The 27412-nt window shown below is 40.5% G+C and overlaps 1 protein-coding gene across 1 annotated transcript in view; it reads left to right on the top strand.

Moving 5' to 3' along the window:
- The window catches only part of LOC127571379 (A disintegrin and metalloproteinase with thrombospondin motifs 9-like), a 205506-nt gene that overhangs the window by 67313 nt on the left and 110781 nt on the right, over window positions 1–27412 (top strand). The window contains exons 17-25 of the mRNA XM_052017693.1: window positions 11191–11357; window positions 11464–11593; window positions 11766–11892; window positions 13593–13803; window positions 20371–20535; window positions 21657–21821; window positions 25479–25598; window positions 25831–25938; window positions 26183–26350. Coding sequence (XP_051873653.1) covers window positions 11191–11357; window positions 11464–11593; window positions 11766–11892; window positions 13593–13803; window positions 20371–20535; window positions 21657–21821; window positions 25479–25598; window positions 25831–25938; window positions 26183–26350 — 1361 coding nt within the window. The remainder of the gene's footprint in view (window positions 1–11190; window positions 11358–11463; window positions 11594–11765; window positions 11893–13592; window positions 13804–20370; window positions 20536–21656; window positions 21822–25478; window positions 25599–25830; window positions 25939–26182; window positions 26351–27412) is intronic.

Below are 27412 nucleotides of genomic sequence, written 5' to 3'. Positions count from 1 at the left end.
GTAATAGATGGCAAATATTTAATGATAACCATTATGAACTCAAACAAAGGATTTAACGGGGATCTCTTTACATAGAGAATAGTGGTGATGTACAAGTTGATTTCATATGGAGTGGTTAAAACAAATAACATCAATGCATTTAAGGGAAACTTGATCAGTTCACAACAGAGGGAAATGGTGGGAGAAAAAGGAGCAAAGTGGTATGAGATTGTTGAATTCGGAGGAAGTTTATGTGAGGTGTATATATATGGACAGAGGTGGGTTGGGCCGAATTACTTTCTTCTCTGTTGCAGATTCTGTTTGATATGTAATGAACTTTCTCATCCAAAGGTACATTTTCATATGCTGCAGAAGGATTTTAACTGAAATTTCTTCTCAAATGTAATTAGGAAAATGAAAAATAATTTCACTAGATTAGGAAGTTTTGAACAACCTTCCATTCCCATCGTCTTCCAGTCACGATCGCAGCAGTTCCAGCAACCAGACCAGAAACGCAAGAGACCCTGAGATGTACCACAGGCTCCTGCTCCCTTATCTACCTGCTATCTGGAGTCAGATCCATTCTTATGTTGATGACACACAGCATGACCCCTTCACTGTCTGTTTTGTCAGAACCACAATTTGCAATAAGTAAGGACATAGGAAGTAGAAGCAACCATTCAGCGCCTCATGATTGTTTAGCCATTCAATAAGGTTACTGCTGATGTTTGACCTCGGTGCCTCTTTCCAGCACCCTTGATTCAAGTAATATCCACAAATCTATCAATACTCTGCAATGAGCCTCCACAGCTCTCTAAATGAATATGTTTCTTCTCATGTCAGCCCTGGATGGGCAGTCCTTTATTTTGAGATAGTGATGCCTGATTCTTGACAACCCAATTAGGGGAAATACCATCCCTATATCTAACCTGTCAAGCTGTAAGAATTTTGTATTTTTCAATGAATATCCTCTCAATCTTCTAAATAAAATACACCTTTTATTTTCTTTCTCTATATGTTTAACAGAATGTTAGCAAATCTTTTAAGCAAGTAAACAGTGAACTTAGAAGTAACTAATGGCTTGCAACACTCTCAAATGAGAAGTTAAAATTCTAATAAAATCTGGGCATGATGAAGTTGAGTGATTTTCAGAATGTACTGTCTTGGTAACACATTGACTTGTTAACTAATTTAACAGATACAGGAACAATAATAAATATCAGGAGGCTTGATGCTAGGGTAAAGGCAGGAACCACACAGGCATGAAGCACAGCTGAAGCCTTCATTATTACTATTCCTGGATATCATTGGTTCTTAAATTCAGTTTGTTACTAGGCTTTACTGCCTGCTACTCAACCAATGGGATAACTTGTTTCATGAATTTATCTACTAATGCCTGTTAATGCAGAACCATGCATAATCAGCTCCTGCTGATTTTCAATTAACTGTCACCTCAACTGCTTTCTATTTTCCTTGTCTTTCTTCACCGGCTAACTTTGATGTGGATCTAAAGTTGTGTGTTCCTAAATTAAATTGACTCAATTTAAGTAGCACATGGTAACATGATCTTGTCTACTTGTAGATCCTCTCCAGGATAACTTGCTTCCTTTTCAAATCAACCTGCAGATATTTGTAGTTAAACCTAAATAGCATTCTGCATTTAAATGTATCAGTCACAGAGTTTAGATGCAATGCCTTCATATCCTTGATGCATATGTACCATGTGGGAACTTGACTGGGTGCTGTGAAAATACTGATCCAATCACTATCATCAGTGAATGTTCATCTTTTAAAGCTAATAGCTCTTTTAATTTTGAGCATAAAGATATGGTGCAAAACAGAATTCAGTTTACTGTTGGGATCGATGCTTAATCGAACCCAGGAAAAATTGAAATGAAAAAAATAATAGGAAATATTTATGCCATCACCAATATCTGTGCAACAATCTGCATTTGGCCACTGCTTCATCTCATCCTTGCCTTTGTTGCTTCTGGAATCCTTTGCAAAAGGTGGCCTCCTTTGTTCCACCCTGGACAAACTTGAGGTCATCTAAAATCTCCAGTGAATCAATTTAAGATAAATTAACTGTGGCAAATACTATAATCTTTACCCTCATTTCAGAACATTCTAGGTCATGAATAGGAAAGGAATTTAATGTTCAGACAGGGCAACAAATACCTATATATGCTCGAGTATTTTAAACCTGCATTAAAATATGGCTGGTTGAATTAGTGCTGCTTCTCTGCAAATAAACCAATTAAATGTAAAGGGATTATGTGAAGGCATCCATGTGACTTCAAGGAACGAAACTGCAATTTGTGCAAGTACAAGTATTAGCAGCAATGTGCCGTACTGCTAATGAGGCTGTTGCAACTGTCACTTGAAAATATTTAAGTACAACTATTTAAAAAAAAAACACGTGTAAACTTGTAACATTGAAGCTGTGCCTATCCACTAGGCCTTTTTTGGCCATGTATGTGGTAGTTTACTAAATACGTTATTTGCAATTTAAAAATCAAAAGAAAGAAACTCAAGTCTATTTAAAGTCTGCATATAAGATGACACAGAAATATAAAAATTGAACCTTGTCCCCAAAATTCCATTCAGTTATAATTCATGATTATGGTATTAGATGGGGTAGAATTTTGGAAAGAGAGAAGTTGACTTCATGCAAAATTTTCTTTTCCTTGCTCTTGTTTTTGATTTCAATCAGTTTTTTTTTCACTTGTTACTCTGCTGTTCTTGTGCTTTGTTATTTAAATGAAACCGGCATCCTGACTTCAGTCCTAATCAATTTTGAATTTTTTCTTCATGTAACTGTTCTACTGGGTTGTCTCCAGTCTTAAACCAGAAATGGGAACCTGTGTTGAGATTACCTTTTAAATTTGACAGTTACAGAGCAGAGTATTGCATCAGTATATTGCTTCCCTGAGTCTTTGGGCAACTTTTTCCATTGGAGGGGCATCTAAGGGAGAACATAATCTACAAGTGAGAAAATTGTTAAAGCAATCTGTGCTCATGCATGTCTTTTCTGCTTAGTCTGCCTGGTGCTAGGTGCACAAACCTTTAATTTTTTGCTTAAGTGTGGAGAATAGTCACTGTTAAATACAATTTGGCTGGATAACTAGAATGTGGTAATACCCTGGGTTTTGTGGTCTACATAAACTAAAGGCTGCTCATTACATACTTATCCATGCTTTGTGATCACTGGGACAAGCAGTAATTAGAAACTTCTATCAGCTTAAAAGCCTCTCAGGCAGATTTGGGACCTGTGTTAACAAAGCATGCAACCAGACATCTCCTTAACAAATCCAGATTTAAAAATTCTTACTGAGACATTAAAAGTCTGAACCAAGAAGCCTCAGGTAGAAGAGTAAACTCAGTGCCAAATCAAAAAAAGAAAAATTAAATTATGTTTTTGAGAGACAGCATCAAACATTTTTACAAATCATTAAATTTCAACTTTTGAAAATCTCCAACAATAGCAATTAACATCTTAAGGGGGACTTCAGACTTCATAAAAATTAAAATTCAATTCCAAAGGTTGTTGGGCCATGATTAAGACTTACCAGGGCATTAAAAATATGATAACAATGGAGTGGAGGTGCCCTTTTGTTTGGCAAGTTTATTGAGAATTCATTATGTTAGTATCACATCGTCACTCCTTTCCAGATGTTACAATGTCAAGAGCCTCTGTGGAGTATTGGTTGTGCAATTTCCAAGCAAGATGCTACTCTCACACGTAACATAAAATGAAAAACACACCATGGGTATTTATTAATTCATGTTTTATTTTTACATCTCCTGAAACAGTTATTTTTTATACTGAACACATGTGTGAAATGTAATTTCCAAAGGTACTAAGACCAAGGTGCACTTCTCTCCAGAGATGTAAACGTCCTTGGAAATGTATGTGCAAGTTAATCTTTATGCATAAAAATATTGAAGTGAAATGTTTTCATTTATGTGCATCTGATGTGATGACAAATGGTTCCTCCAAATTGTCCACTGAAATAACATTGTGCTTGCTTGTTGGTTAGTGACAAGATATTAATTTCCTTCCACGAATAATGCTTTGTGCATGCATTAATTAAAAAATTTCCAACATTGATACGGTTATTTTACACGTAGCACTAGATCATTTTGCATTGAGAGGAAGCCAAGCATAGTGCTGACAGCATGGCCAGGCTGTCAGCAGGGGTAAAGAACAGGAAATATGATATGAGCTATCTGCACTTTGTTTTCATTTGGACTTGATCCAGTGCTGACGTATGACTGTACTGAACAGCTGGAAAATGATAAAATAGATTCATACACTGAGGCAATAAAATGCAGAGGTACAAAGTCTTTTTGCCTCAAATGAAATCTACACTGTGATGCTGAGGGGGAAATTTAGAAGTATAGTTAGAGTTGACCCAAACTTCTTACAATGCAGTCACCCATCCAACCAAGGATGGAACAGCTAATATGAAATAGATTATTGAGTCCATCAGACAGACTCTGTTTTTGTCATTCAAAATGAGGAATTAATTATGTCCATGATTGTATAGCTACAAGTCTGCCTCTAGTGTGCTGCAGAAACAACTGGAAAAAATCAGAAAACTTTCACAATTTAAATGGTGAATTTCATCAGAGAAGCTTTTGTTCAATCATGACCTATTGTTTGCTGTTTTAAAAGTTTAGATAAACCTCTAGATTTTTTTTTTGATTAAATCATATTTAATTTGGTTGGAATCGTTTCTTCTCTGAATTAGACATGAAGTCCTGCAAATTTGATCATACCTTACCAGGTTTTCTGGTGCTAAATAGACACAAAAGGATTCAATCTGGCAGTAGGATGGGCACAATTATTATGAGTTGGAAATGTTTGCATGCTTCACTTTAGTTCAAATTATAACGTTGGCATCCAGGATGTATGCCAGAACTATTTAAGGTAACATCTAAGGAATTCAGATTAGGATTTTAAACTTATTGGTGGGCCATTAGTGATCCAACACCTGACGCAATTTGCAATTCATTGGACTAATTGGCAGGAGTAATCAGAATCAGATTTATTATCACTGACTTATGACATGAAATTTGTGTTTTGCGGCAGCAGTGCAGTGCAAGTACATAAAATTACTGTAAATTACGATAAGTGATGACCTTCAGTGCAATTTAAAGGGCCATTACTAGCAGGTGAGTCACTGTCATTTGAGGCCGCTTATTAATTTCTGGTGGCTTTTCAGTGTTGTTTAACTGAGGTCACCTAATTTTACTGTTGTTTTGTTTTTGGCTGTCTCTTATACGTTTCTGAAAAGCATTGGGTTGTCTGGTGAGGCTGCCTTTGATGCTGCAGGAAGGGGGGAATGGCAAAGAAAACAACGAAGTGCAGACCCTGAGGGGTCAAGAGAAAGAGGAAGAAGCTTGGGTTGCCATTGCTATACCCTGCATTCAGGAAGCACATCGATAGATACAGGAATTTTCATTTCATTAATAAGGTTGTCACCAAGTTACACCATCTAGTACTGTCACAACTTGAATCAAGCACAGGACAGCTTGTGCTTGTCAAAGCTACTGTGTCCCTTAATCTTTAAACAACAAGTTCCTTTCAGGCTGCAGATGGGAACATTGGTAACATTTCATACCTTGCTTATCCACTGTTGTTTCAGTGAGGTCTCCAAGACTACATCTGGAGGCAAAGCTACTTTATTTTTCCAGTGGAAACATAATGCAAAATGAGATGGTACTGGGCTCTGCCTGTGTGTCAGGCATACCAATGTGTGTGAAGCTGACATGGACTGCACCAACACTGCTGTGAACTTCCCCATAGCAGGCCAGCAGCTTCATCAATTGAAAGAATTCCACCCTTTTAATGTGTACCTGGTTTGCATCTACAAGAAGCACATCTTGAAAGGCCATACCCACATTCATCAAGTACAAGTATACCTTAATATCTAGTGGACAGTCAGTTTGCAGGTTACTTATTGGTTGATAAGGAGGACCTGTACTAAGCAGAGAAGGAATGGAAGAGGCATAAACCCCAGCTTGCCCAATTAATAGAACTTCCAAAGAGCAGCTTCTGTTGACCTGAACTTCAAAGTATTCACTCACCTATCCAGTCCGTCCTCAAAACAGCTACAGAGAGGTGGATTGTAGGTAGACAATAAGGTTCAAGGTCATAACAAGGTAGATTATGAGGTCAAGAGTCCATCTCATCATATAAGGGAACCGTTGAATATTCTTATAACAGTGGGATAGAAGCTGTCCTTGAGCCTGGTCGTATGTGCCCTCAGGCTCCTATATGTTCTGCCTGATGGGAGAGGGGATAAGACAGAAATGACCCGGGTACAGGCCATTCCTGGGTTGTCAAGCTTCCATAATATTATTAAATTCAAACACCTGACATACTTGTACACGCTTGTTTCTATAAACGACAGAACTAGTTTCCTCTCTCTTTCTCTCTGCACTTTTAGTAATTGTTCTTTCCTTTCAGTTTTATGTGCTTTTGATGCCATTGATTTCAATACTGTGGAGGTATGGTTACAATAGCAAGTGATTTTTATGTATTTTCTGACAATGGACAAAGTCAATTTATGGATGTCTGTAAAAACTGAACCCACTTGTTACCCGGGGACGGCATGTACAGATGTGTGGGGCATGTACCACCTTCTCTGCTGCCAGGCTGCATTTCTATATCTACCCGCTGCCTTTATAAGAAGAATTTCCAGTCCTGCCACTTAGGGAACAGACTGCCTGGAGGACCACAAACAAGCATGTACTTGGCATGGTTGGAATTTCTGGGCGGGTTTGTCACTATTTACGTTGTTACAGCCAAGCTTAGAAATCTCTTGCAAGCTTGCTTTATGATATTGTAAATAGAAAACAGGTATCTGAGCTCCTTTGAAATTCCAGAAGATTTCATCAAAAAGATAATTTATTGATAGAAAGCATCTATTATAATACATGGGCCTAATATCACACGAGTTCCCAAGATCCAGCAATAATAAGAATTACAATTGGATTACAAACCCCATATCGCTACTTAAAACATACAGCTGACTTTTCACCAAGGGAAGAGCAAAACCTTGTTGAACCTGTATGTGATCAACCATAAGGCTGGGAATTTCTCAGAATTTTCTGACCAATTTTCAGCTACCCATGCAATATATAAATTTATGCACTAAGTTCTGTTGCTGCTTATTCATTGGGACCTAGTTACACAAGTCTGGATGACAGTCCTGGCTTACTTGATGATGAACTATTGAATAGATTATAAATTAGAGGGTTAGTCGAATCTCCAATTTTCTGCTCAACAAAATGTGAAAAAAAATATCCCAATGACAATAAACTGTGCAAAGGTTTTAATTGATGCAAAACATCAAGTATATTTCCCGTTTTAACTGTTGAAAACAAATGGAAATGAGTTAGAATTCTCCTACAATGTCTGAGAATCCATAGCCTAAAGTCAATCACAACTTTGTGCAGATTTGTAATTCAAGTAATTTTGAATCCATTTACTGAACCAATTGATAATTGGATACTCATACGTGCAAACCAAATGGATATACATTTTGTAATTTTTAAATATACTCTAATGTTATTGCAATGTATTTAAGGAATCAATATGAAATAACTATATAGTGAAGAGGGAGGTTGTCTGAATAATTTTTATAGAACCAGTGAGTACTGCATGAAATAAATTTGAGACACCAGGAGCTTCAGAAAATGTGTTAAATCTTTAACAAAGACTAACTACCAAATGGGCTTATATTTGTCATCCTACCAGTGCATTATTACATCACAATTACAGGGACTTGGTTGAGAGAGGGACAGGACTGGATGCTTAATGTTCCAGGGTTTTGATGCTTTAGAAAAGATAGAGAGGAGGTAAAAGAGGTGGGGGAGTTGCACTATTAATCAGGGACAATATCACAGCTGCACTCAGAGGGGACATAATGGAGGGCTCATCCACTGAGTCTATATCAGTCGAACTCAAAAATGAGGAAGGTGCAATCACTCTGATGGGCTTATACTACAGACCCCCCAATACCCACCAGGACATTGAGGAGCAGATATGCCAACAGATTAGGGAAAGGTGTAAAAACAACAGGGTTGTTATTGTGGGTGACTTCAACTTTCTTAATAAACACTGGGACCTTCTTAGTGCAAGAGGTAGAATTTGTTTGAGGCATCCAGGAGGGTTTCTTAAATATATAGGTAGTCCAACAAGAGGAGGGCCCTTACTGGGCCTGGTGTTGGGAAATGAACCTGGCCAGGTGACTGACCTTTCAGTGGGAGAACAGTTAGGGAACAGTGACCACAACTCCTTAAGTTTTAAGATAGCTATACTTAAGGATAAGTATGGACCTTGCGGGAGAGCATTAAATTGGAGCAGTGCAAATTGCAAGAGTATTAGGCAGGAACTTGGGAGAGTTAATTGGGAACAGCTGCTTTTGGGCAAGTGTTTAACAATTATTGGTTCATTCCATTGACTGGCTTTCTTAAATGTTCAGACCTTCTTAACCCTGTTTGGGTTTCTGGCATTTTAATTATTTCTTGATCTGAAGGATATGTGACTTCCCAATTCAACTCACTTCGACTTGCAGTTCCTCTGCAGTGGTTGTGTTCTGTATCCATTTCTGGAATAAATTCTTAATCACGTGTTGTGGTGCAGCTTTCCATGAAAGCATTTGGGCTAAATTATTCTGATTTTCCTCCAAGTAAAGCAATGTATCTTTCACTACTGTAAACTTGCACTATCACACTTCTTTAAGCTATTCTTGTTCATTGGTATTGGAACTTTTTCATGCTGCTTTAACTATTTTACTTTGCTTCTTCCCAATCAGTTGTTAAGATGCAAATCAGGACCTTGCTTTTATTTCAACTGCTGTCCCTCCATTAATATAGGATTAACATAAACTCAAATGCCTTCAAAGTTGGTGAATCCTGTGGTGGAATGTGACATTGTACAATACTGGAATAGGAAATTAGCTAAATGATGATTCATAGCGTGAGTTCTTTGTTAATGCAAATAGACCTTTCAGTTGCACCATTGAAGGCTGGATGGTTTGGGCGTATTAATATATGTTTGATATTGTTCCTCTGCATAAAGCATTCAACTCATATGACATGATTGTGATTTGTTATCAGATACCAGTTTGTCAGGAACACTGAGTTCCTAAAATCAATCTTGGCTCCTTGATTGCACGTTGTGGATGATCCCCGGTATCAAAGTTAAATCCATTTAGAATGAGCACAGATAAGGACTGGACATGGTCTTGTTATACATTCTTGACAGAATGTCTTCCGGATCTCTGTTATTACCTTACCAATGTACAGTAAAACTTTGATAATTTGCTGTCCAACGATTCAAACAACCCAATTGTTTGGCATTTGTCTAACTGCATGCTGAGTCCTGCGTGCTCTTTCACACACTGGGGCCCATAATCCCACAGTCCTTTTCACGCACCAGGACCCTATTTCCCGCAATCTCTTTCACATCCTGGGTGTCTGGTTCCCGCATTCACACACGCACTGAAACTCCATTTCCCGCACTCTCTTTCGCACTCTGGGTGTCTGGTTCCCACACTCTCTTTCGCGGGCTCTAGTTCCCTCATTCCCTTGATGTGACTGATAACAGCACTCACTCTATTGTTTTGAGGCATCACATGCTTCACTGCCAATTGCTAAATCTGTCTTAAACCCCTAGTAATTCTCAACCACAGTCAAAAGGGATCTGAACAGAGCCTTTTGGTTTCTTCACTTTAGCAATGGCTTCAGCCCTGCACTTGTTAAGATACTAACACTTCATCAAAGATTAAATTCTGGCAGAACAAAATCACATTTCATCAGTTTCACATTGAGACGATGTGTTTGCAAATTTCTTCTAAAATGCCAAGATTATCTTCCTTTGTAGAAGTGGCAATGAGGAGGTCATGCTGTGATTAAAAGTAAACTGCTGGAAGAACTCAGCATCTGTGGAGGCAAAGGAATGGTTGATGCATGAGGATGGAAGTTGTCAAAATGGTGGAAAGCATGAGCAGTGTCTTGGATTTAGGTGGGAAGGGACTGGGCAAGGAAAGTAAGTGAGTTCTTCCAGCAGTTTATTTTTTTTGCTCCAGATTCCAGCATCTGCAGTCTCTGTCTCCATGCAACGGATAGGATCTTGTCAATGGTCGACTGGATGGTGTAGCTCCATGAGGAAATTTGGTATATGATTATAATGCCAATGGCAAGGTGGTGTTGGCTGTCTTTATCCATATTATATTGAGCTTGCATATGTGATGCCCAACATTCTGAGGAGCTTGGCTGGCCTTGCCAGGGCAGCTCACATCCTGAGAAATAACTTCAAAGAAAAGGTAAACAAGTAAACTTAGTGTAACCGCTCAAAGGGATAATACTCATCCAAATAAATCTGGTGTTAAACTTGTACAATATATAGTGAGCTGAGTAAGCAGGGTATATTAATTTTATGCTCCTGGTTATAAAAAGTAAACATTCGTTATGGTGAGCAGAGTAACAGCTATTCAACAGTTTCAAAGGAGTGTGACAGATCGTGTATTCCTGGAGTGAACCTCTGCTTTCTACCCTACAGAGTGCATTGGCTTGATTGGTAATATAGAGTTAAACAATTGTGCTTCGGTTATAATGCCTAAAACACTTGACTGCATCTGAGTGATTGCTTACTGATGTAGTCATTTAGCTTTGAGCACAGTTCAAAATGTTGTATTCAGAGGAAGTAGCTTCTTGCTTTTGGGTTCCAATTTTCATGATCAGACCAAATATTAAATCTATTTTATACATCATCCTACACTTTTTAAAATGGCTGTTGTTCCACTTTGGGTTAGGTCTAGATGAAAGAAATGGAATTACATGGTAATGAAATGACAAGGAAACAAATTCAGGAAATAGGGTAAATAATCACATAAGTGTGAAGTTGTGCAATGAATTACTGGTTCACAGGCCACTATGCTTTCAAGGCATTCAGGCAAAAAGCTTTCAAACCCCACAGGAATTCTTAACTCTTTGTTCCCTATTTTAATAAGATAGAGTATCTAACTGAGGAAAGGTGGAGAAGATATTATTTAATTATATCCAATAAAATCAGACTGTTCTAAAAGCTGAAGTCTATTAGCATAATATTCTGAACACATTTACATAATGCATCCTGGAAATAATTATGGAATTTGTAATGTTTTTGCATTTTGTAATTAAATTTTCTTTTCTCAGCTTTGGCTAACAGTCGTGGCGAATTCCTTTTAAATGGAGATTTTGTGGTCAGCATGTTTAAAAGGGAAATTAAAGTTAGAGGAGCTGTAATTGAGTATAGTGGGTCAGATAATGGAGTGGAAAGGATCAACTGTACGGATCGGATTGAAGAAGAGCTAATAGTTCAGGTAAATTAACATGTGTGGTTCAATACTGTGCACAATATTGTCTTATGTTGTAGATTTCCTTCCACACAAGTTGATTAGTTTTTTAATGTTGCACTTTTCATGCAAGGTTTTGTCTGTGGGAAATCTATACAATCCCGATGTACGATATTCATTCAACATTCCGATTGAAGATAAGGCACAACGTTTCTTTTGGGATCAGTTTGGTCCTTGGCAGGATTGCAACAGGCTTTGCCAAGGTAAGAAGGTCCATAATTCCCTCCTAAATAGCTGAAAAGCACACCAGCATTCATATCCATTAATAATTTCATTTGCTGATTACTAGTTTGAAATTGCGCTGATAAGATTTTTCTACACTAGCTGTCATAGCTGTTTAATATAGTTCTCTAATGTCATCCTGTATTTAAACAGGTGAAAGGAAAAGAAGACCTATTTGTACCAGAGAAAGTGATCGGTTGGTTGTCTCTGATCAAAGATGCGATCAAATTCCACGCCCAGCTCCAATTACTGAATCATGCAATACAGAATGTGAAATAAGGTACAAAATATTCAAATTTATAATATTTCCTATTAAAACAATACTGCTTAACTTACAAAATTTATCATTTGGCTATTGTGTGCACATATGCCAGACTTGTGCTGCTAATAGAAATAGAAATAGCACAGGTACCAATCATATGATAGGATCCTTATTGCTATTGCCTACATGGTCTGATAGGTTCAAACTTATCTTTATGATAGTTGCCTGGGCATTGACAGCAATGACATCTATATTCACACTCACAACACTATCTCTAATGTTCCTCAAAAATCTGTTCTTGTTCCTCCTCTCTGTACTGCCTCTTGATGATATGATGGAAGGAAATTGGGTGAGGTTCCAGCTGAACTCTGATGGCACGCACGCCCATTCTGTGCCATCATATAGAGCAATTGTCCTGTGGGTTGTAGTTTCCATTACGTGCAAACTGCATATCCTCAGCACCAAATCCCTGAGGCATGTCTAACCCATTTTTCACAAGGGGCCTTAAAATATTTGGTCATCAATCCTGTACAAAGCAAGTGAAGGCCTTATTGAAGTATTTAAATCAGGGTTTTACCCTGTTCATTGGGCCCTACTGTAATTTTCTAGTGCCAGAATGGCCCAGTAAACTCCTTAAGGAAAAAAGATTTGCATTATGTAGCATCTTCCATGATCTCAGGATAACCGAAATGGTTCGCAGCCAATGAAATACTTTTGCATTAGCAGCAATGTTGTAAGGTAGGAAATGTAACAGCCAATTTGCAATGAGCAAATCCGTAATAGAGCAAGGACCGTATAGTCTACTTAGTAATGTTGGTTGAGAAAATAATAATGTCCAGGCCATCAGAGAGGCCAGATAGGTCTTAGTTTAAAGAGTTTACCAGAAAGGTGGCACTTCAGCACAGTAATAAAGTGTCATCCGAGGTTTTGTGCCCAAGAGTGATACTTCAACCCACAACCTTTAAAACTTAAAGACGAGCTGCCTCTCAGCAGTCTGTCCACTACTTCTGAAAATCACTTCCATTTTCTGCACCCTGTTTAGAGTCATAGATTTATATAACACAGAAACAGGATCATCGACCCAACTCATCTATGTCGACTAAGGTGCCTACCTGAACTAGTCCCATTTTCTAGCGTTTGGCCCTTTCATATTCATGTAATTGTCGAAATGTCTTTTAAACATTATACCTGCCTCTACCAATTCCTCTGGCAGCTCATTCCATATACCCACCACCCGCTGTGTGAAAAAGTTGCCCCTTAGGTCCCCTTTGCTCTTTCCCCTTTCATATTAAGCTTATGTATGCCCTTTGCTTTTAGAGTTCCCTATCCTTGGGGAAAATACTGTGACCATCCACCTTATTTATGCCCCTCCTAATTTTATAAACCTCGATAACTCAGCTTCCTCTGCTCCAAGGAAAACAGTTCCACCCTATCCAGTCCTTATAACTCAAGCCCTCCAGTCCTAGCAACACCCTTGTGAATCTTTTCTGCGCCCTCTCTAGCTTAATCACATCCTTCATATAGTATGGCGACCAGAACTGCACAACAGCAAAGAAATATTCTAAGCAATTGTTTCTATCAGGTGCAAATGTACAAAAATAATAAACAAGGTACTGTGCAAAGAATACCCAGCACATTGTTTTACCCTTCCAGTAATAAGTTAACTAATGGTGAAGCTCCAAGCGAATTAATAAAATATGCTGCTTACTCTGGAACAGATGGCATATTGCTAGAAAAAGTGAATGTACAGCCCAGTGTGGTCCTGGGTATCGGACTTTGGATTTCTACTGTGCAAAATATAGTAGATCAGATGGGAAGACAGAAAAAATAGACGAGAGGTACTGCAGCTATCAAGCAAAACCAGATAATAAGGAAGCCTGCCGTGGAGACTGCAATGCAGGAGGGTGGCAGTATTCATCGTGGTCTGAGGTCAGTGATTTCCCAAAATGCTCTTTTTGGAGAATAACGACAATATCTCCAAACTCACAAATCCAGTAATTATGAGAAAAGAATCAATGACATATAGGAGCACTATGTTCCTATGAAAGTGTGTACATTTGTTTACTTTATTTACAAACACAAAATCAAAATATATCAATGATTTACAAGAGTGATACTGTCTTATCTGACATATGATAAAACTTCCACTTCCCCAAAGAAAATTTTGTTAACTATTCTTACATGAAGATGATGCCCCTTAAGTAAAATGTATTTGTGGAAGTTGACGTAACTTTAGTGTGTGCTAGGATAACTACTTCTACTGTCATAATGCAGTAAGTTTGTGCAGGTGTACTGTGCTAGCCCTCTTTGGATAACTGCATTGTAGATACCATCATTAGCTTTCTTATTTAAATTTTGAAGTGGTTTCTCTTAATACCTGATCAAGATGGGACAGTTAATATGAAAGCAGTAATTGAAAAGCAAAAATAAAATTCTGCAGATGCTAGAAATCTGAAATAAAAACAGGAATTCCTGGAAAGAAACAGCAGATCAGTCAGCCTCTGTGGAGAGAGAAGTAAAGTTAACATTTCAGGTCGATGACCTTTCACCAGAATAAGGAAAAGTTGGAAATCAAACACGTTTTGGTGGCAGAGAAGGGAGTGGGGTGGAGGGAGCAAAGGAGAATGTCATGTGATAGGGTGGAGATCAAGAGAGACTGAATAACAGCGGTGGTGGAGGTGCTGGCTGCGAGAGACTGGTGAAGGGTTGTTGGAGCTGATCTGTCTGGAGGGGACTGAACTGAAAGACACAAAGAGAGAGGAAAAAAAGCAAACAATGCAAGCACTGTGAGATACAAAGCATTGTAGTTACTGGAAACCCAAAATACAAGCTAATACTGGAAAACAGAAGGTCAGACAGCATCTATGGAAAGAGAAAAACAAAGTTAACATTGGAAGTTCATCACTGGTCAGTTCTGACAAAAACTGGAAAGACTAGTTACCTGCAATTGTTGAATTCATTATTGAGCTCTGAGGGCTGCAACGTACCACTTAACAAGATGGGTTGTTCTTCTTCAAGATCATGTCGGGTTTTGTTGGAATGGCGTCAGAGGCTAAAGAGAGAAAGGTTGGATATGTTAGTGGTACAGGGAATTAAAGTGACAGGAAACTGGAACTTCATGGTCACTCTTGCAAACTGAATGGATGTACTCAGCAAAAGCAGTCATACAAATTGTGTTGGGTTTCGCCGATACAGAGGAGACCTTATTGTGACCAGTGAATGCAGTACACGAAATGTTTCTCTCACCATAGGTGCTGCCTGCCCTGCTGGGTATTTCCAGCATTCTTTTTTTCAGATTTCCAGCAACTGCACTGTTCTGTAACTCACAGTTCCAGTATGGCTTGCTTTGTCTCCCTCTCTCTCCTGTCCTCATTCATATCTTACCTACTATTTGCATCTCCTCCCGAGAAATCAGCTGCAATTCACAAGCCTTTACCACCTTTCTTGTCCAACATTAGCGCCCTCAGTGTCTTTCAATCTCCCTTGGTCTTTACCTCATCACAGGCACTCCCTTTGTTCTCTCCACCTCTCCCTGTACTGTTGATTTATAATGGTGCATAGTTCTGATGAAAGACTCTGTTTCTTTCTGCCTAGATGCTGCTGACCTGCTCATTTTATGTTTTCATTTTGGGTTTAAAATACTGTGCTAAAAATTTCCTCAGAGGAAAATTATGCACATGCAATCATCAACTACACAATTTTCTGATATAAATACATAACATCCTATAGGAGAAATACAAATTCCAAAAAATTTTACCCTGAGAAGAAATTACCAAAAGCTGACAGTTCCTACATGTCTTGAGATTATTAAATCAAATATTTCTTGCAACAATCTAAATTGAATAAAAGAAACACAGACTGAAAGGAAAAAATGTCCTAATTTGACTGTATGTTGCAAGTACAAGTTTACTTTTCTTTAAATGCAGGTGAATAGCAACATTCAACTATGCAAAAGGGATTGTTGACTTTTTAATCACTGTAATTATTCTGTACAAAATATCATAATTTCAGAATTTAGCAGTTTTTCTATCTCTTCATCTTCCTTGCACACACTTTGCATGTGGATCAAGGGAGAGCTAGGTAAATGGATACAGAATTGGCTTGGTGGTAGAAAGCAGAGGGTGATGGTGATGGTGGAAGGTTGTTTTTTGGACTGGAGGTCCATGACTAGTGGTGCTTCCCAGAGGTCAGTGCTAGGCCCATTACTATTTGTCACCTTTATCAATGATTTGAATGAGAATGTACAAGGTATAGTTCATAAGTTTGCAGATGATACTAAAATAGGTAGTGTCATTGACTGTGAAGATGATTATCAGGATTTACAGAGGGATCTTGATCAGCTGAGTAAGTGGGCCGAGGAATGGCAAATGGAGTTTAATTCAGATAAGTGCGAGGCATTGCATTTAGGAAAACAAATGAGGTAGGACATCGGCCCCGTGTCTGGTTCGACCAGGCCGAAGCACAATTCCAACTTCAGCAGATCACCTCCGACTCCACACGGTACTACCACGTGCTCAGCTCCCTGGACCAGGAGACAGCCACCCAGGTCGGAGACTTCATCCAGTCTCCTCCGGAGGAAGGCAAGTACCCAGCTTTCAAACACCTTCTTATTTGGACCTACGGCCTCTCCCATCACGAGCGCACCGCCCGCCTGCTTCATCTCGACGGCCTGGGGGACAGATCCCCATCGGCCCTGATGAACAAGATGTTGGCCTTGGCTGAGGATCACAAGCCCTGCCTGATGTTCGAACAGGCCTTCCTGGAACAACTACCCAACGACATTCACCTGCTGTTGGCCAACGCTGATTTCAGCAACCCACGTGAGGTAGCCGCCTGGGCAGGTGTCCTGTGGAAGGCCAAACGCGAGAGTGGGTTGTCTGTGGGCCCAGTCGCCAGACTGCGGGCCCAATGCCTACCTAAACCAGTCCCAGCAACCAAGCGACCACACCCCAGAAACACAGACGATGACACTGGCAACCAGCTGTGTTCCTACCATCAGAGGTGGGGCGCGAAGGCCTGTCGGTGCCACCCACCCTGCAAGTTTCAGGGAAACGCCAGGGCCAGCCACCGCCGATGGCTACGGCGGCTGGCCACCAACACAGCCTCCTATTCGTTTGGGACAAGCAGTCTGGGGGTCGTTTCCTTGTCGATACTGGAGCAGAGGTCAGTGTTTTGCCCCCGACCGGCTGTGACGCTCGTAGCAGGCAACAGGGTCCCGCACTCAAAGCCGCAAACTGCACAACGATACAAACTTTCAGTACCCGTACAGTTCAATTACAATTCGGTGACAGCCGTTTTACCTGGAACTTTACCCTTGCCGCCATTGCCCAGCCACTCCTGGGAGCCGATTTCCTTTGGGCCCACAGCCTGTTAGTCGACCTGCGAGGGAAGCGGCTAGTGCACTCCAGAACTTTCCAAACCTATCCCCTGGGAGAAGCCAGCCTACCGGCCCCGCGCCTGGACTCCATTTCCCTGTCTGGCAACGAGTTCACCAAGCTCCTAGCTGGGTTCCCATCGGTTTTGGCACCTCAGTTCACAAATTCAATGCCCAAACACGGGGTGCGGCATCACATCATTACCACAGGGCCACCCCTTCATGCCCAAGCACAACGACTACCTCCAGACAAGCTCCGCCTGGCAAAGGAAGAGTTCCGCCACATGGAGGAGCTGGGGATCGTTTGCAGGTCAGACAGCCCCTGGGCCTCCCCCCTGCACATGGTCCCCAAAGCCACCGGCGGGTGGAGGCCCTGCGGCGACTACCACAGGCTGAATGACGCCACCACCCCAGACCACTACCCCGTCCCTCACATCCAGGACTTCGCGGCGAACCTACATGGGGCCCACATCTTCTCCAAAGTGGAACTCATCTGGGGATACCACCAAATCCCAGTCCACCCTGACGATGTCCCCAAAACTGCGCTCATCACTCCATTCAGCCTCTTCGAATTCCTTCGAATGCCATTCGGCCTTAAGAACACCGCGCAGACCTTCCAGCGGCTGATGGACGCAGTAGGCTGCGACCTGGACTTCGTGTTAGTTTATTTAGATGACATACTAATCGCCAGCCGTGACTGCCAAGAAAACCTTTCCCACCTCCGCCAACTGTATTCCCGTCTCAGTGATTTCGGCCTCACTATCAACCGGGCCAAGTGCCAATTCGGACTCGACTCTATCGATTTCCTTGGCCACAGAATCACCAGCGAAGGAGCAACACCCCTACCCACCTAGGTAGACGCTATCCGTCATTTTGCCCATCCCAACACGGTCAAAGGCCTGCAAGAATTCCTGGGGATGGTCAGCTTTTACCATCAGTTCATTCCTGCAGCAGCCCGTATCATGCGTCCTTTGTTCTCGCTGATGTCTGGTAAGGGCAAGGACATCGTCATCTGGAATGACGAGGCTGCGGCTGCCTTCGTTAAGGCCAAGGACGCCCTGGCAGACGCCGCGATGCTGGTACACCCTAGGACAGAAGTCCCAACCGCCCTCACGGTGGACGCATCCAACACCGCGGTTGGTGGAGTACTGGAACAACTAATCGAAGGCAGTTGGCAACCCTTTGCATTGTTCAGCAGGCACCTTAGACCACCCAAACTGAAATACAGCGCTTTTGATCGGGAACTTCTAGCGCTGTACCTGGCGGTCTGGCATTTCCAGTACTTTTTAGAAGGCAGGCCTTTCACCGCTTTCACTGACCATAAGCCTTTGTCTTTCGCTTTCTCCAAAGTCTCCGCTCCCTGGTCAGCTCGTCAGCAGCGACATTTGTCCTACATTTCCAAATTCACAATGGATATCCAACATGTCTCCGGAAAGGACAATATTGTTGCTGACGCGCTTTCCAGACCGACCATCCACAGCCTGTCCCTGGGTGTAGACTACGTGGCCCTGGCTGACGCACAGCAAGCCGACGACGAGCTGCCTAGCTACAGAACTGCAGTCTCGGGCCTGCAGCTCCAAGATTTCTGAGTTGGTCCGGGTCAGCAGACCGTCCTTCGCGACGTTGCAACAGGTCAGCCCCGCCCTATAGTTCCTGGAGCCTGGTGGAAACGCGTTTTCGATTCGGTACACGGGTTGGCGCACCCATCCATCAGATCAACTGTCCTACTGGTCGCCAGCAAGTTCGTCTGGCATGGCCTGCGCAAACAGGTCAGTGAGTGGGCCAGGACTTGTCCGCACTGCCAGACTTCAAAAATCCAACGACACACCAAGGTCCCACCACAGCAGTTCGAGCCTACCCGTAGAAGGTTTGACCACATCCACGTCGACCTCGTTGGTCCCCTGCCATTTTCAAGAGGAGCCTGGTACCTCCTTACCGTCGTGGACTGGTTCACGAGGTGGCCAGAGGCAACCCCTCTATCTGACATCACGACTGATTCCTGCGCCCGGGCGCTGCTCACAACTTGGATCTTGCGTTTTGGTGTTCCGGCCCACATCACTTCAGACAGGGGCGCTCAGTTTACCTCCAGCCTATGGTCTGCATTAACAAACATGCTAGGGACGCAGCTGCACACCACCACGGCCTACCACCCTCGGTCAAACGGGTTGGTAGAACGTTTCCACCGCCATCTGAAATCAGCCATGATGGCCTGCCTGAAAGGTCCTAACTGGGTCGACGAACTGCCTTGGGTCCTGCTCGGCATACGCACTGCCCCCAAGGAAGATCTCCACCCTTCGTCAGCTGAACTCGTGTACGGTGCACCCCTGGTGGTCCCAGGGGAGTTCATACCCGCCCTTCGGGGGCAAGAGGAACAACCCGCGGCAGTCCTGGAAAGACTGTGCGAGAGGCTCGGCAGCTTGGCACCGATTCCCACTTTGTGGCATGGTCAAGCCCCATCCTGTGAGCCCAAGGAACTACGAGACTGTTAAGTTCGTTTTCGTTTGCAAGGGCACTGTTGCAACGACCATACGAGGGGCCGTTCCGGGTTGTCAGGAATAATGGGTCCACCTTTATTTTGGACATGGGGGCAAGGAAGAAGTCTTCTCGACGGACCGCCTCAAACTGGCCAATTTAGATCTACAACAACCGGTCGAGGTCCCAACACCGTGACGCAGATGCCGACCTCCTAAGCAACGGCCAGCACAGCCCACGAACCTTAGGGACCGTATCGCCGGTTCAGTTCGGGGGGGGGGGGGGGGGGTGGTGGGGAGGGGGGGTTGTGTAGTGACTCACCGTCCGAGCAAGAGAACCGGCTCGGTGGTCAGGTCGCGCGTCGTCTGAGCGGCGAGGCCCAAGATGGCACTGGGCCTTCGTCTCTCCCAAGCAACGGGGAGAACCTGTGCGCGGGAAAAGTTTGATGACGTAGCGCATACGTCATTTCCGTTTTCGGTGGGCAGGAACCATTCCTCTTAAAAGGCCCACGCAAGGCGGGAAAATAAATCAGTTTTGTTCTGCAACTCATCGACTAATGTCTTACTTTCGCATCGCGGTAGCAACCGCTACAATACAACATTAGCAGTTGGAGAATTAAATTAATTTACTACTTGTTTATCTGTATAAAGTGTTCAAAGAGCTGCGGTGGAGGTACAAGAAGGCGAAATGCAGTTTGTGTCAATGCTATGGGAACGGTTCTTGGAGACAACAAATGCAGTCAACAAGAAAAAATGATTATCCAGCGATGCAATGAATATACATGTCCAGTGTGGAAAACAGGTGAATGGTCAGAGGTTAGTTGCATTTTCTTCTTGATGTTTTATTGGGAAAATAAAAGATAGTTCTGTTTTTTAAAAAACTTTTTCTTCCAATTTTGCTGCAGCTTGATTTCCATGCTATTTATTTATTTATATATAAATTAAAAGTTATTGTGTTGAAATTTGCTGTGGTCATTGAGCTGGTTGTATTTTGAAGGATAAATTTTCCTTTGGGGCCCCCTGCTGGGCACCTGATACAGAATATACTCGATGTGTGCTGCACCTGTGGGGAAAATATTCTGCCCCAATTGATCTGCTTGATCCAGATGAATTCCCACCAGAGGCTCATCTTATAACATACATACATGTGACATACTGCATGACTCTGGTAGACACCCATTACCTCTGAGCATTACTATTCCCTTTTGTATTGTAATGTTCAGTGATGGTCTGAAATAGGTCACAGGAGGGGCAATAGAATGTTGGCCAATGCATTCCATGCATCTAAAACTTATACAAGTTACAGAGAGAATTTATTTGATGATGTTGTAGATCGATTGCTGACGATACATTATTGTTATAAAAATGTTATCAGTCAATAAACTCCACAATTCAAACATCAGGGAAGGCACGGTAGTGTAGCGGCTAGCATAACGCTATTACAGCGCTAGCAACCCAGGTTCAATTCTGGCCACTGTCTGTGAGGAGTTTGTACGTTCTCCCCGTGTCTGCGTGGGTTTCCTCTGGGTGCTCCGGTTTCATCCCATATTTCAAAGAATTACAAATGAATGTCTTGCTATAATGACAAAAATGCCCTGACATATTTCAGGTCTATCAATTAGTTACCCAAATGTTCTAAAGAGAAGGGTGTTAATTATTTGTTATCACTTGTAGCTTGAAGTTTAATATTTAGTATATTTGACACAACATTACAGTTGGAGAACAGCAGAGTTTTAACAAGTTATGGATATATTTGGCTTGCGGGAATTCATAAACAACTGAATATTTAGAATTTTCCATCATTCGTAGCACTTTGCGATAGAAAATTGTTCAACTCAAGAAAAATCAAGAAAAATAATGCTTATTACTTGCCTGTAACAATATAAAGAAATTTGAGTGGAAACAGTACATGCTATTTAAACTGGTGTCAATTGCAGTGCTTAGTGACATGTGGGAAGGGATTCAAGCATCGTCAAACCTGGTGCCAAGTTGGAGAAGAACAATTGGATAATGGGTTTTGTAACTCTGCAACAAAACCAGAGTCAGCCCAAGCTTGTCAACAACAGGAGTGTGCAGCATGGCAAGTTGGTCCATGGGGACAGGTACATTTTAATGTTATCATTTAACTTTCATATTTTTGATAGTAATTTTTATTCATTCACTGTGCACTTTTGCTGTACGTTTGTAAATTTTTCTTTTGCATGGACAGTTATACTTATTTTACAAGGAGAAGGAGCTGGGTGAATAAGTATCTGCAGACTATGCAGCAGGTGGACGATCAGAAAGAAAATATTATTCACAGGGTCATGATTAAGTCATGCCCTTGTACATGAAATCTCCCCTCATAAGCTCACAATATTAATGCCATGTTGTTATTTTTAACAAAAGCATTTATTTGCATAAATATATTTTAAAAAGAATCATTTGAGCCATTACAACACAGCTCAATCAGTACGGCACTGGTGTTCTTGTGAGTGACCAGACTAATTTTATTTGACTTTAATGCATTTTACATAAATCAATGTATTTGTGAGAAAGTTACATACCCTTCTTCAATAAGTTTGTAGTAGAGAAGTGTCCCAGCCTCATCCTCTCCCCTCCCATTAATTCTTTCAAAGTTATCTTAAATTTCTGCCTTCAGATTTCTGTCTCACCAGTTGGTAGAAGTGGTGGATATTTAGCCCACCATTTTCCTTCAGTAGTATTAGTGGAGAAATAGTGCAGGAGAAATTAGTGGCACTGAAAACCCATAAATCCCCAGGGCCTGATAATCTGCATGTTAGAGATCTAAAGTTGGTTGATGGACAGGAAACAGAGAATAGAAGTAAATGGGTCTTACTTAGAGTGGCAACTGGTTTCTAGTGTGGTACCACAGTAGCTGTTGAATGGGTTTCAGCTATTCCACACTATATTTCAATAATTTGGATTAGGGAACCATATATAATATTTCTAGGTTTGCTATTGGCATGAAACCTGGTGGGATGGTGAGTTATAAGGATGCAAAGGGGCACTTTTAGACAAGTTGAATAACTGTGCAAATAAATGGCAGATGCAAAGTAACATGTGGAGATGTTAAGTTATCCATTTTGACTGGAAAAACAGGAAAGCAGAATATTATTTAAATGGTGATAGACTTTACATTCATTTTTGGGATCTGGGTGTTGCTGGCAAGGCCAGCATTTATTGCCTGTCCCCAACTGCCCTCGAGAAGGTGATAGTCAGCTGCCTTCTTGAACCACTGCAGTCCTTCGAGTGAAGGTCTTCCCAGTACTGTTAGGGAGGAATTGCCAGCTTTTAGACCCAACGATGATGAAGTACCAGCTATAAATTTTAAGTTAAGATGGTGCTCGACTTGGAGGGGAACCTGTCGGTGGTGGTTTTCCCATGCTTCTGCTGCCTTTGTCCTTGGTGGGAGAGTTCAGGAGATTGGGAAATGTAGACGTACAAAGGGACCTTCATGTCCTTGTGACAGCAGTCACTGAAAGCACATGTGCAGGTTCTGCAAGCAGTTACTAGTACTTTGGCCTTCATTGCAAGAGGTTTTTAATACTCAAGCAAGGGTGTCTAACTACATTTATATAGGATTGGTAAAGTCTGTGTGCAGTTTTGGTCTTCTTACCTAAAAAAGGATATACTTCCTATAGAGGCAAGACAGCTAAGGTTCTCCAGATTGATTCCTGGGACAGTAGGACTGTTGTATGGGGAGAAATGTGGGTTAACTAGAACAGTATTTACCGGAGTTTAGAATAATGAGAGGGGATTTCATTGCAACATTCAAAATTCGGACAGGGCTAGACAGACTGGGTGCAAGAAGGATGTTTCCCTGGGGGTCGGTGTGGAGGGGGAAGGGTCTAGAATAAGAGGTTACTGTCTCTGGATACCAGCAAGACATTTGGAATGAGATGAGGGAAAATTGAGATTTCTTCACTCAGTGGGTGATGAACCTGGAATCTGTGGTATTCTCTACTGCCAAAGGTGATGGAAGCTGTCACTAAAGATATTTAAAAATGAAATAGATAAGATTTTTTGACTCTACAGGCCTCAATGGGTATGAAGAGAAATCAGGAATATGGTATTGAAACGAAGGAGCAGTCATGTTTGTATTGAATGGCAGAGCAGGTTCAAAGGCCAAATGGCCTACTCCTGCTCCTTATCCTACTTCTCTGTGTTTCTATGTTTTATGTCCTTGAAGACCTTTGAAAGTCACAGCTTCACTTTCTTATCTCAAATGACAAAGTTCCTGTTTAAAAGGAATCTATCTATAACAGTACCACCCTGATCAAAAACTAAATTACTTTTGCATGGTGTTGCAACACAGAAAATAAAAATTTAAAAAATGTCATGGTTTAACTTAAAATGTCTTCTCCCTCTACCTTAGTCAAGTTAAGTGACAGTTGAACAAGAAAGGGAGAAAGATATTGTGGATAATTCGAAAGGAAAAGATAGTGGTTGTGATAGGAGCAAGGGGATTGTAATAGATGGGGAATGAATCATGGCAGTGTGACGATATATGTTGCCCAGTGGGAATAAGCAAATGCATGAAGGATAGGCATTTGGAGATGGAGAATAGAAAGGAGATTTTCAGGACAAAATTTTCTCTGAAACCCGAATCTCCTAGGCAACCTGGAGCTATATTGGTTTTCCTCCTCCCCACTACAATATGAGATAGATTTCCTACTAAAATAAAATGCATACTTTAACTAAGATGAATTACAAGGAAGTTCACGATTGTGTATCCTTATGCAAAAAATAATATTGTGAAAAATCCCTACTTTCTAACTGTATGGAACATGCAGGATAGCTTTTAGAAAAATGTTGTAAAATTATTGAATTGGTTCTAACCATAATATAAGATTCTAATCTCAATACTCCCATTTTTTCAGAAATATAGAAGAGCAGTAAATATGAAAATTAAAACAATGTTCATATGTTTTTGAAAAAGTATTGATGTGCAAGAGTTTTATAAGTACAGACTTGTGACATAGATTTATTTTGCATTCACATGTCATGTTTGCCATGCACTGGGAAAGTAATGATTTGAAAGCATTAAATGAACCATGTGCACTAACTATTGAGCTGGCCCTTGAAGTCAGCTAGAAGTGATCAGATAGGAAGTATTGATCATTTCTTCTAGTTTTACAGATATATATAATTTATGGTTGATATTAGACATAATGTTCCCAAGATATCCATTGGAAGGTCTTTTTTTTCAACCTTTGTAGCTTTGATTAATCCAAGATTGTCTAAAATGAGGTGTTCTGTCACAGTAAAAAAAATTGCTCTGCACACATCTTTTTTTCTCTGACCATTTTCACTTTCATCTTTCTTAATTGAGCTCCTTTAAATTTTTAGAGCTGCGATGTTCAGTCTTCACCCTTTTTTATTTATGCTCAAACGTTATAGTTTTTTTATTGCACTAAATCTTATTTGACCAGGTCACCTGTCTGCCCTCTGTAAAATCTACCTGATATTCTTTACATTAATTTCTCCTCCATCAGATTGCTGTCCACATGGTGAAGGTGATAATTACTTTTCTGATTCTCTTCCTCTTCTTTCTCTATGTACTTGAAAGAAGATCACAGTCTAGGAAATTTCTCAGGTCTGAGATGGGACCATTAATATGATGCAGTTAAATGAAAGTTTGTAAATTATTTTGCAATTTTGATTGCTTTGTTTTTATAACTCTAGCATTATATGGCACCTTTGAAAATGTGTCTTTGCTGTGACTCGGACGAGTTAAAAATGTGTCCTGTTTACAGTGCACAGCCACATGTGGGACGGGCTATCAGATGCGAGCTGTAAGATGTGTTGCAGGCTCATATGGCACAATTGTCAATGACAATGAATGCAATGCTGCCACCAGGCCTAGAGATACACAGGTAATTATTTGTAATGTCACCACAATGCCAAAACAATTGGTCTTATAAGTCATTGTAGTTTGTGATATCTTATTATGCAAAATAGTATCTAAAAATTGTAAATGTGAAGATTTTTGAGCTGTTTTTGGCAGAGAGAGAGGAATAAAAATTTAATTTTGCTTTTAGATAATTACTATCAATTGAAAGACACAAAAACATCAATTTACTTTCAGCCAAGTGTTTTATGTTACAGGACTGTGAAATAACTTCTTGCCCTGATGTACATCCAGATGGAAGGGACGAAAGAATACCCAATCAAATGACCTACACAACTAAGTGGCGATTTGGATCTTGGACTCCAGTATACATATTTACGTTTACTATTAACATTAAGTAATGACTTATTCAATAAAATGACATAGGGAAGAGCTATTAATGAACAAATAATAAATAACTTATGACATTAATGGCAAATTAATATCAATTACTGTTTATTGTCATTATAACTTAATGTTAACTTGACTTTTTTAAAAAGTAGTTTTGTTTAAAGTTTATCTTGAATAGAAATTGCCAACAAAATATGCATAACCATTCTCATTCAACAGTGCTCTGCTACCTGTGGAAAAGGTACAAAAGAGCGATATGTTAGCTGTCGAGACCTCCATGGTGCTGTGGCTGATGAGTCGGCTTGCATGCATCTTCCAAAACCACCATCTAGAGAAGAATGTGTTGTTATCCCATGTGGTCGTTGGAAGACTCGTGAATGGACACAGGTTAGAAATATTGTCCTGAACTTTATCACAGCTGCTAAACCAAATAGACATTGGAGGTATTTTACAAGAAGCATTATATTTCATTCATATTTGATTTTGTCAAAAAACTATATTTAATTTACACTCAGTGTTTTAATGCACATGGTTATATTAGTGAAAAGTAGACATATGTTCAAAATAGGCATAGCACATTTGAATATATTCATTTATCCTTGTCAACTTCCAGCACAATTAGTGTTGAGATTGCATTGTCTTGAAAAATTTATTTTTCAGTTTTATAATGCAGTGCACTGAACCATATGCAAGTAATAAAATGACATGACTTCTGTTGGTAAATAATATAACAGCTGCAAAACATTGTGATGTTCCAGGAACAATGTTAGGGAGTTGAGGAGTAATTTGTTTCCCCACTTTGCCTGTTCTACTTTTCAGCGTATGATCTTCTAAAACTCAAATTTAATTATGAAATATTTTCTTCCTATAACAAGCATTCCTTGCTTATAATTATGATGCTTAAGTAATTAACTGGTGCAAATCTCAATATCCACTATGCAGAGAGTTCCATCTAGCTTTCCACAAAGAAAGAATTGTACACATTGCTTTACACTTTATAAATGTAACTGTGAGAAGTTACGTATTAGATTTGCAAAAAAATTACAGGTAAGAAGTCAAAAGCTCTTTTCAGCTCTTGAAAATACAGTCGGGTTCCTCATCATGCCCTTGTCTGTTTCACATGGTAACAACTCTTCTTTTTAATGTCCACTTCCCTTTCACAATAATTCATGGATTGCACTTTGTTGTGGGCATGTTGTGGTAAATTGGCATTTTGATTCAAATTTATAAATGAAAGATGGTAATTTGTGCTCTCTGTCCATCAGATGCTGATTGACCTGCAGCTGACCCTTTTATCTATTTGAATCTATGAGGTTTCAAGCAAAGGCATTATACCTGAACCACATTGGTGAATTTAGTCTCATCTACTCCATACTTGTTTACATAATTTAACTTCTTAGCTTAAGTTTTTCCTGTTTATTTGATGTTGTTTCAGAAATAAGGGTGCCA

This window comes from Pristis pectinata, chromosome 6, assembly GCF_009764475.1.
Source record: "Pristis pectinata isolate sPriPec2 chromosome 6, sPriPec2.1.pri, whole genome shotgun sequence".
In the NCBI taxonomy this organism is placed as follows: domain Eukaryota; kingdom Metazoa; phylum Chordata; class Chondrichthyes; order Rhinopristiformes; family Pristidae; genus Pristis; species Pristis pectinata.
This window is presented reverse-complemented; position numbering and strand designations above follow the sequence as displayed.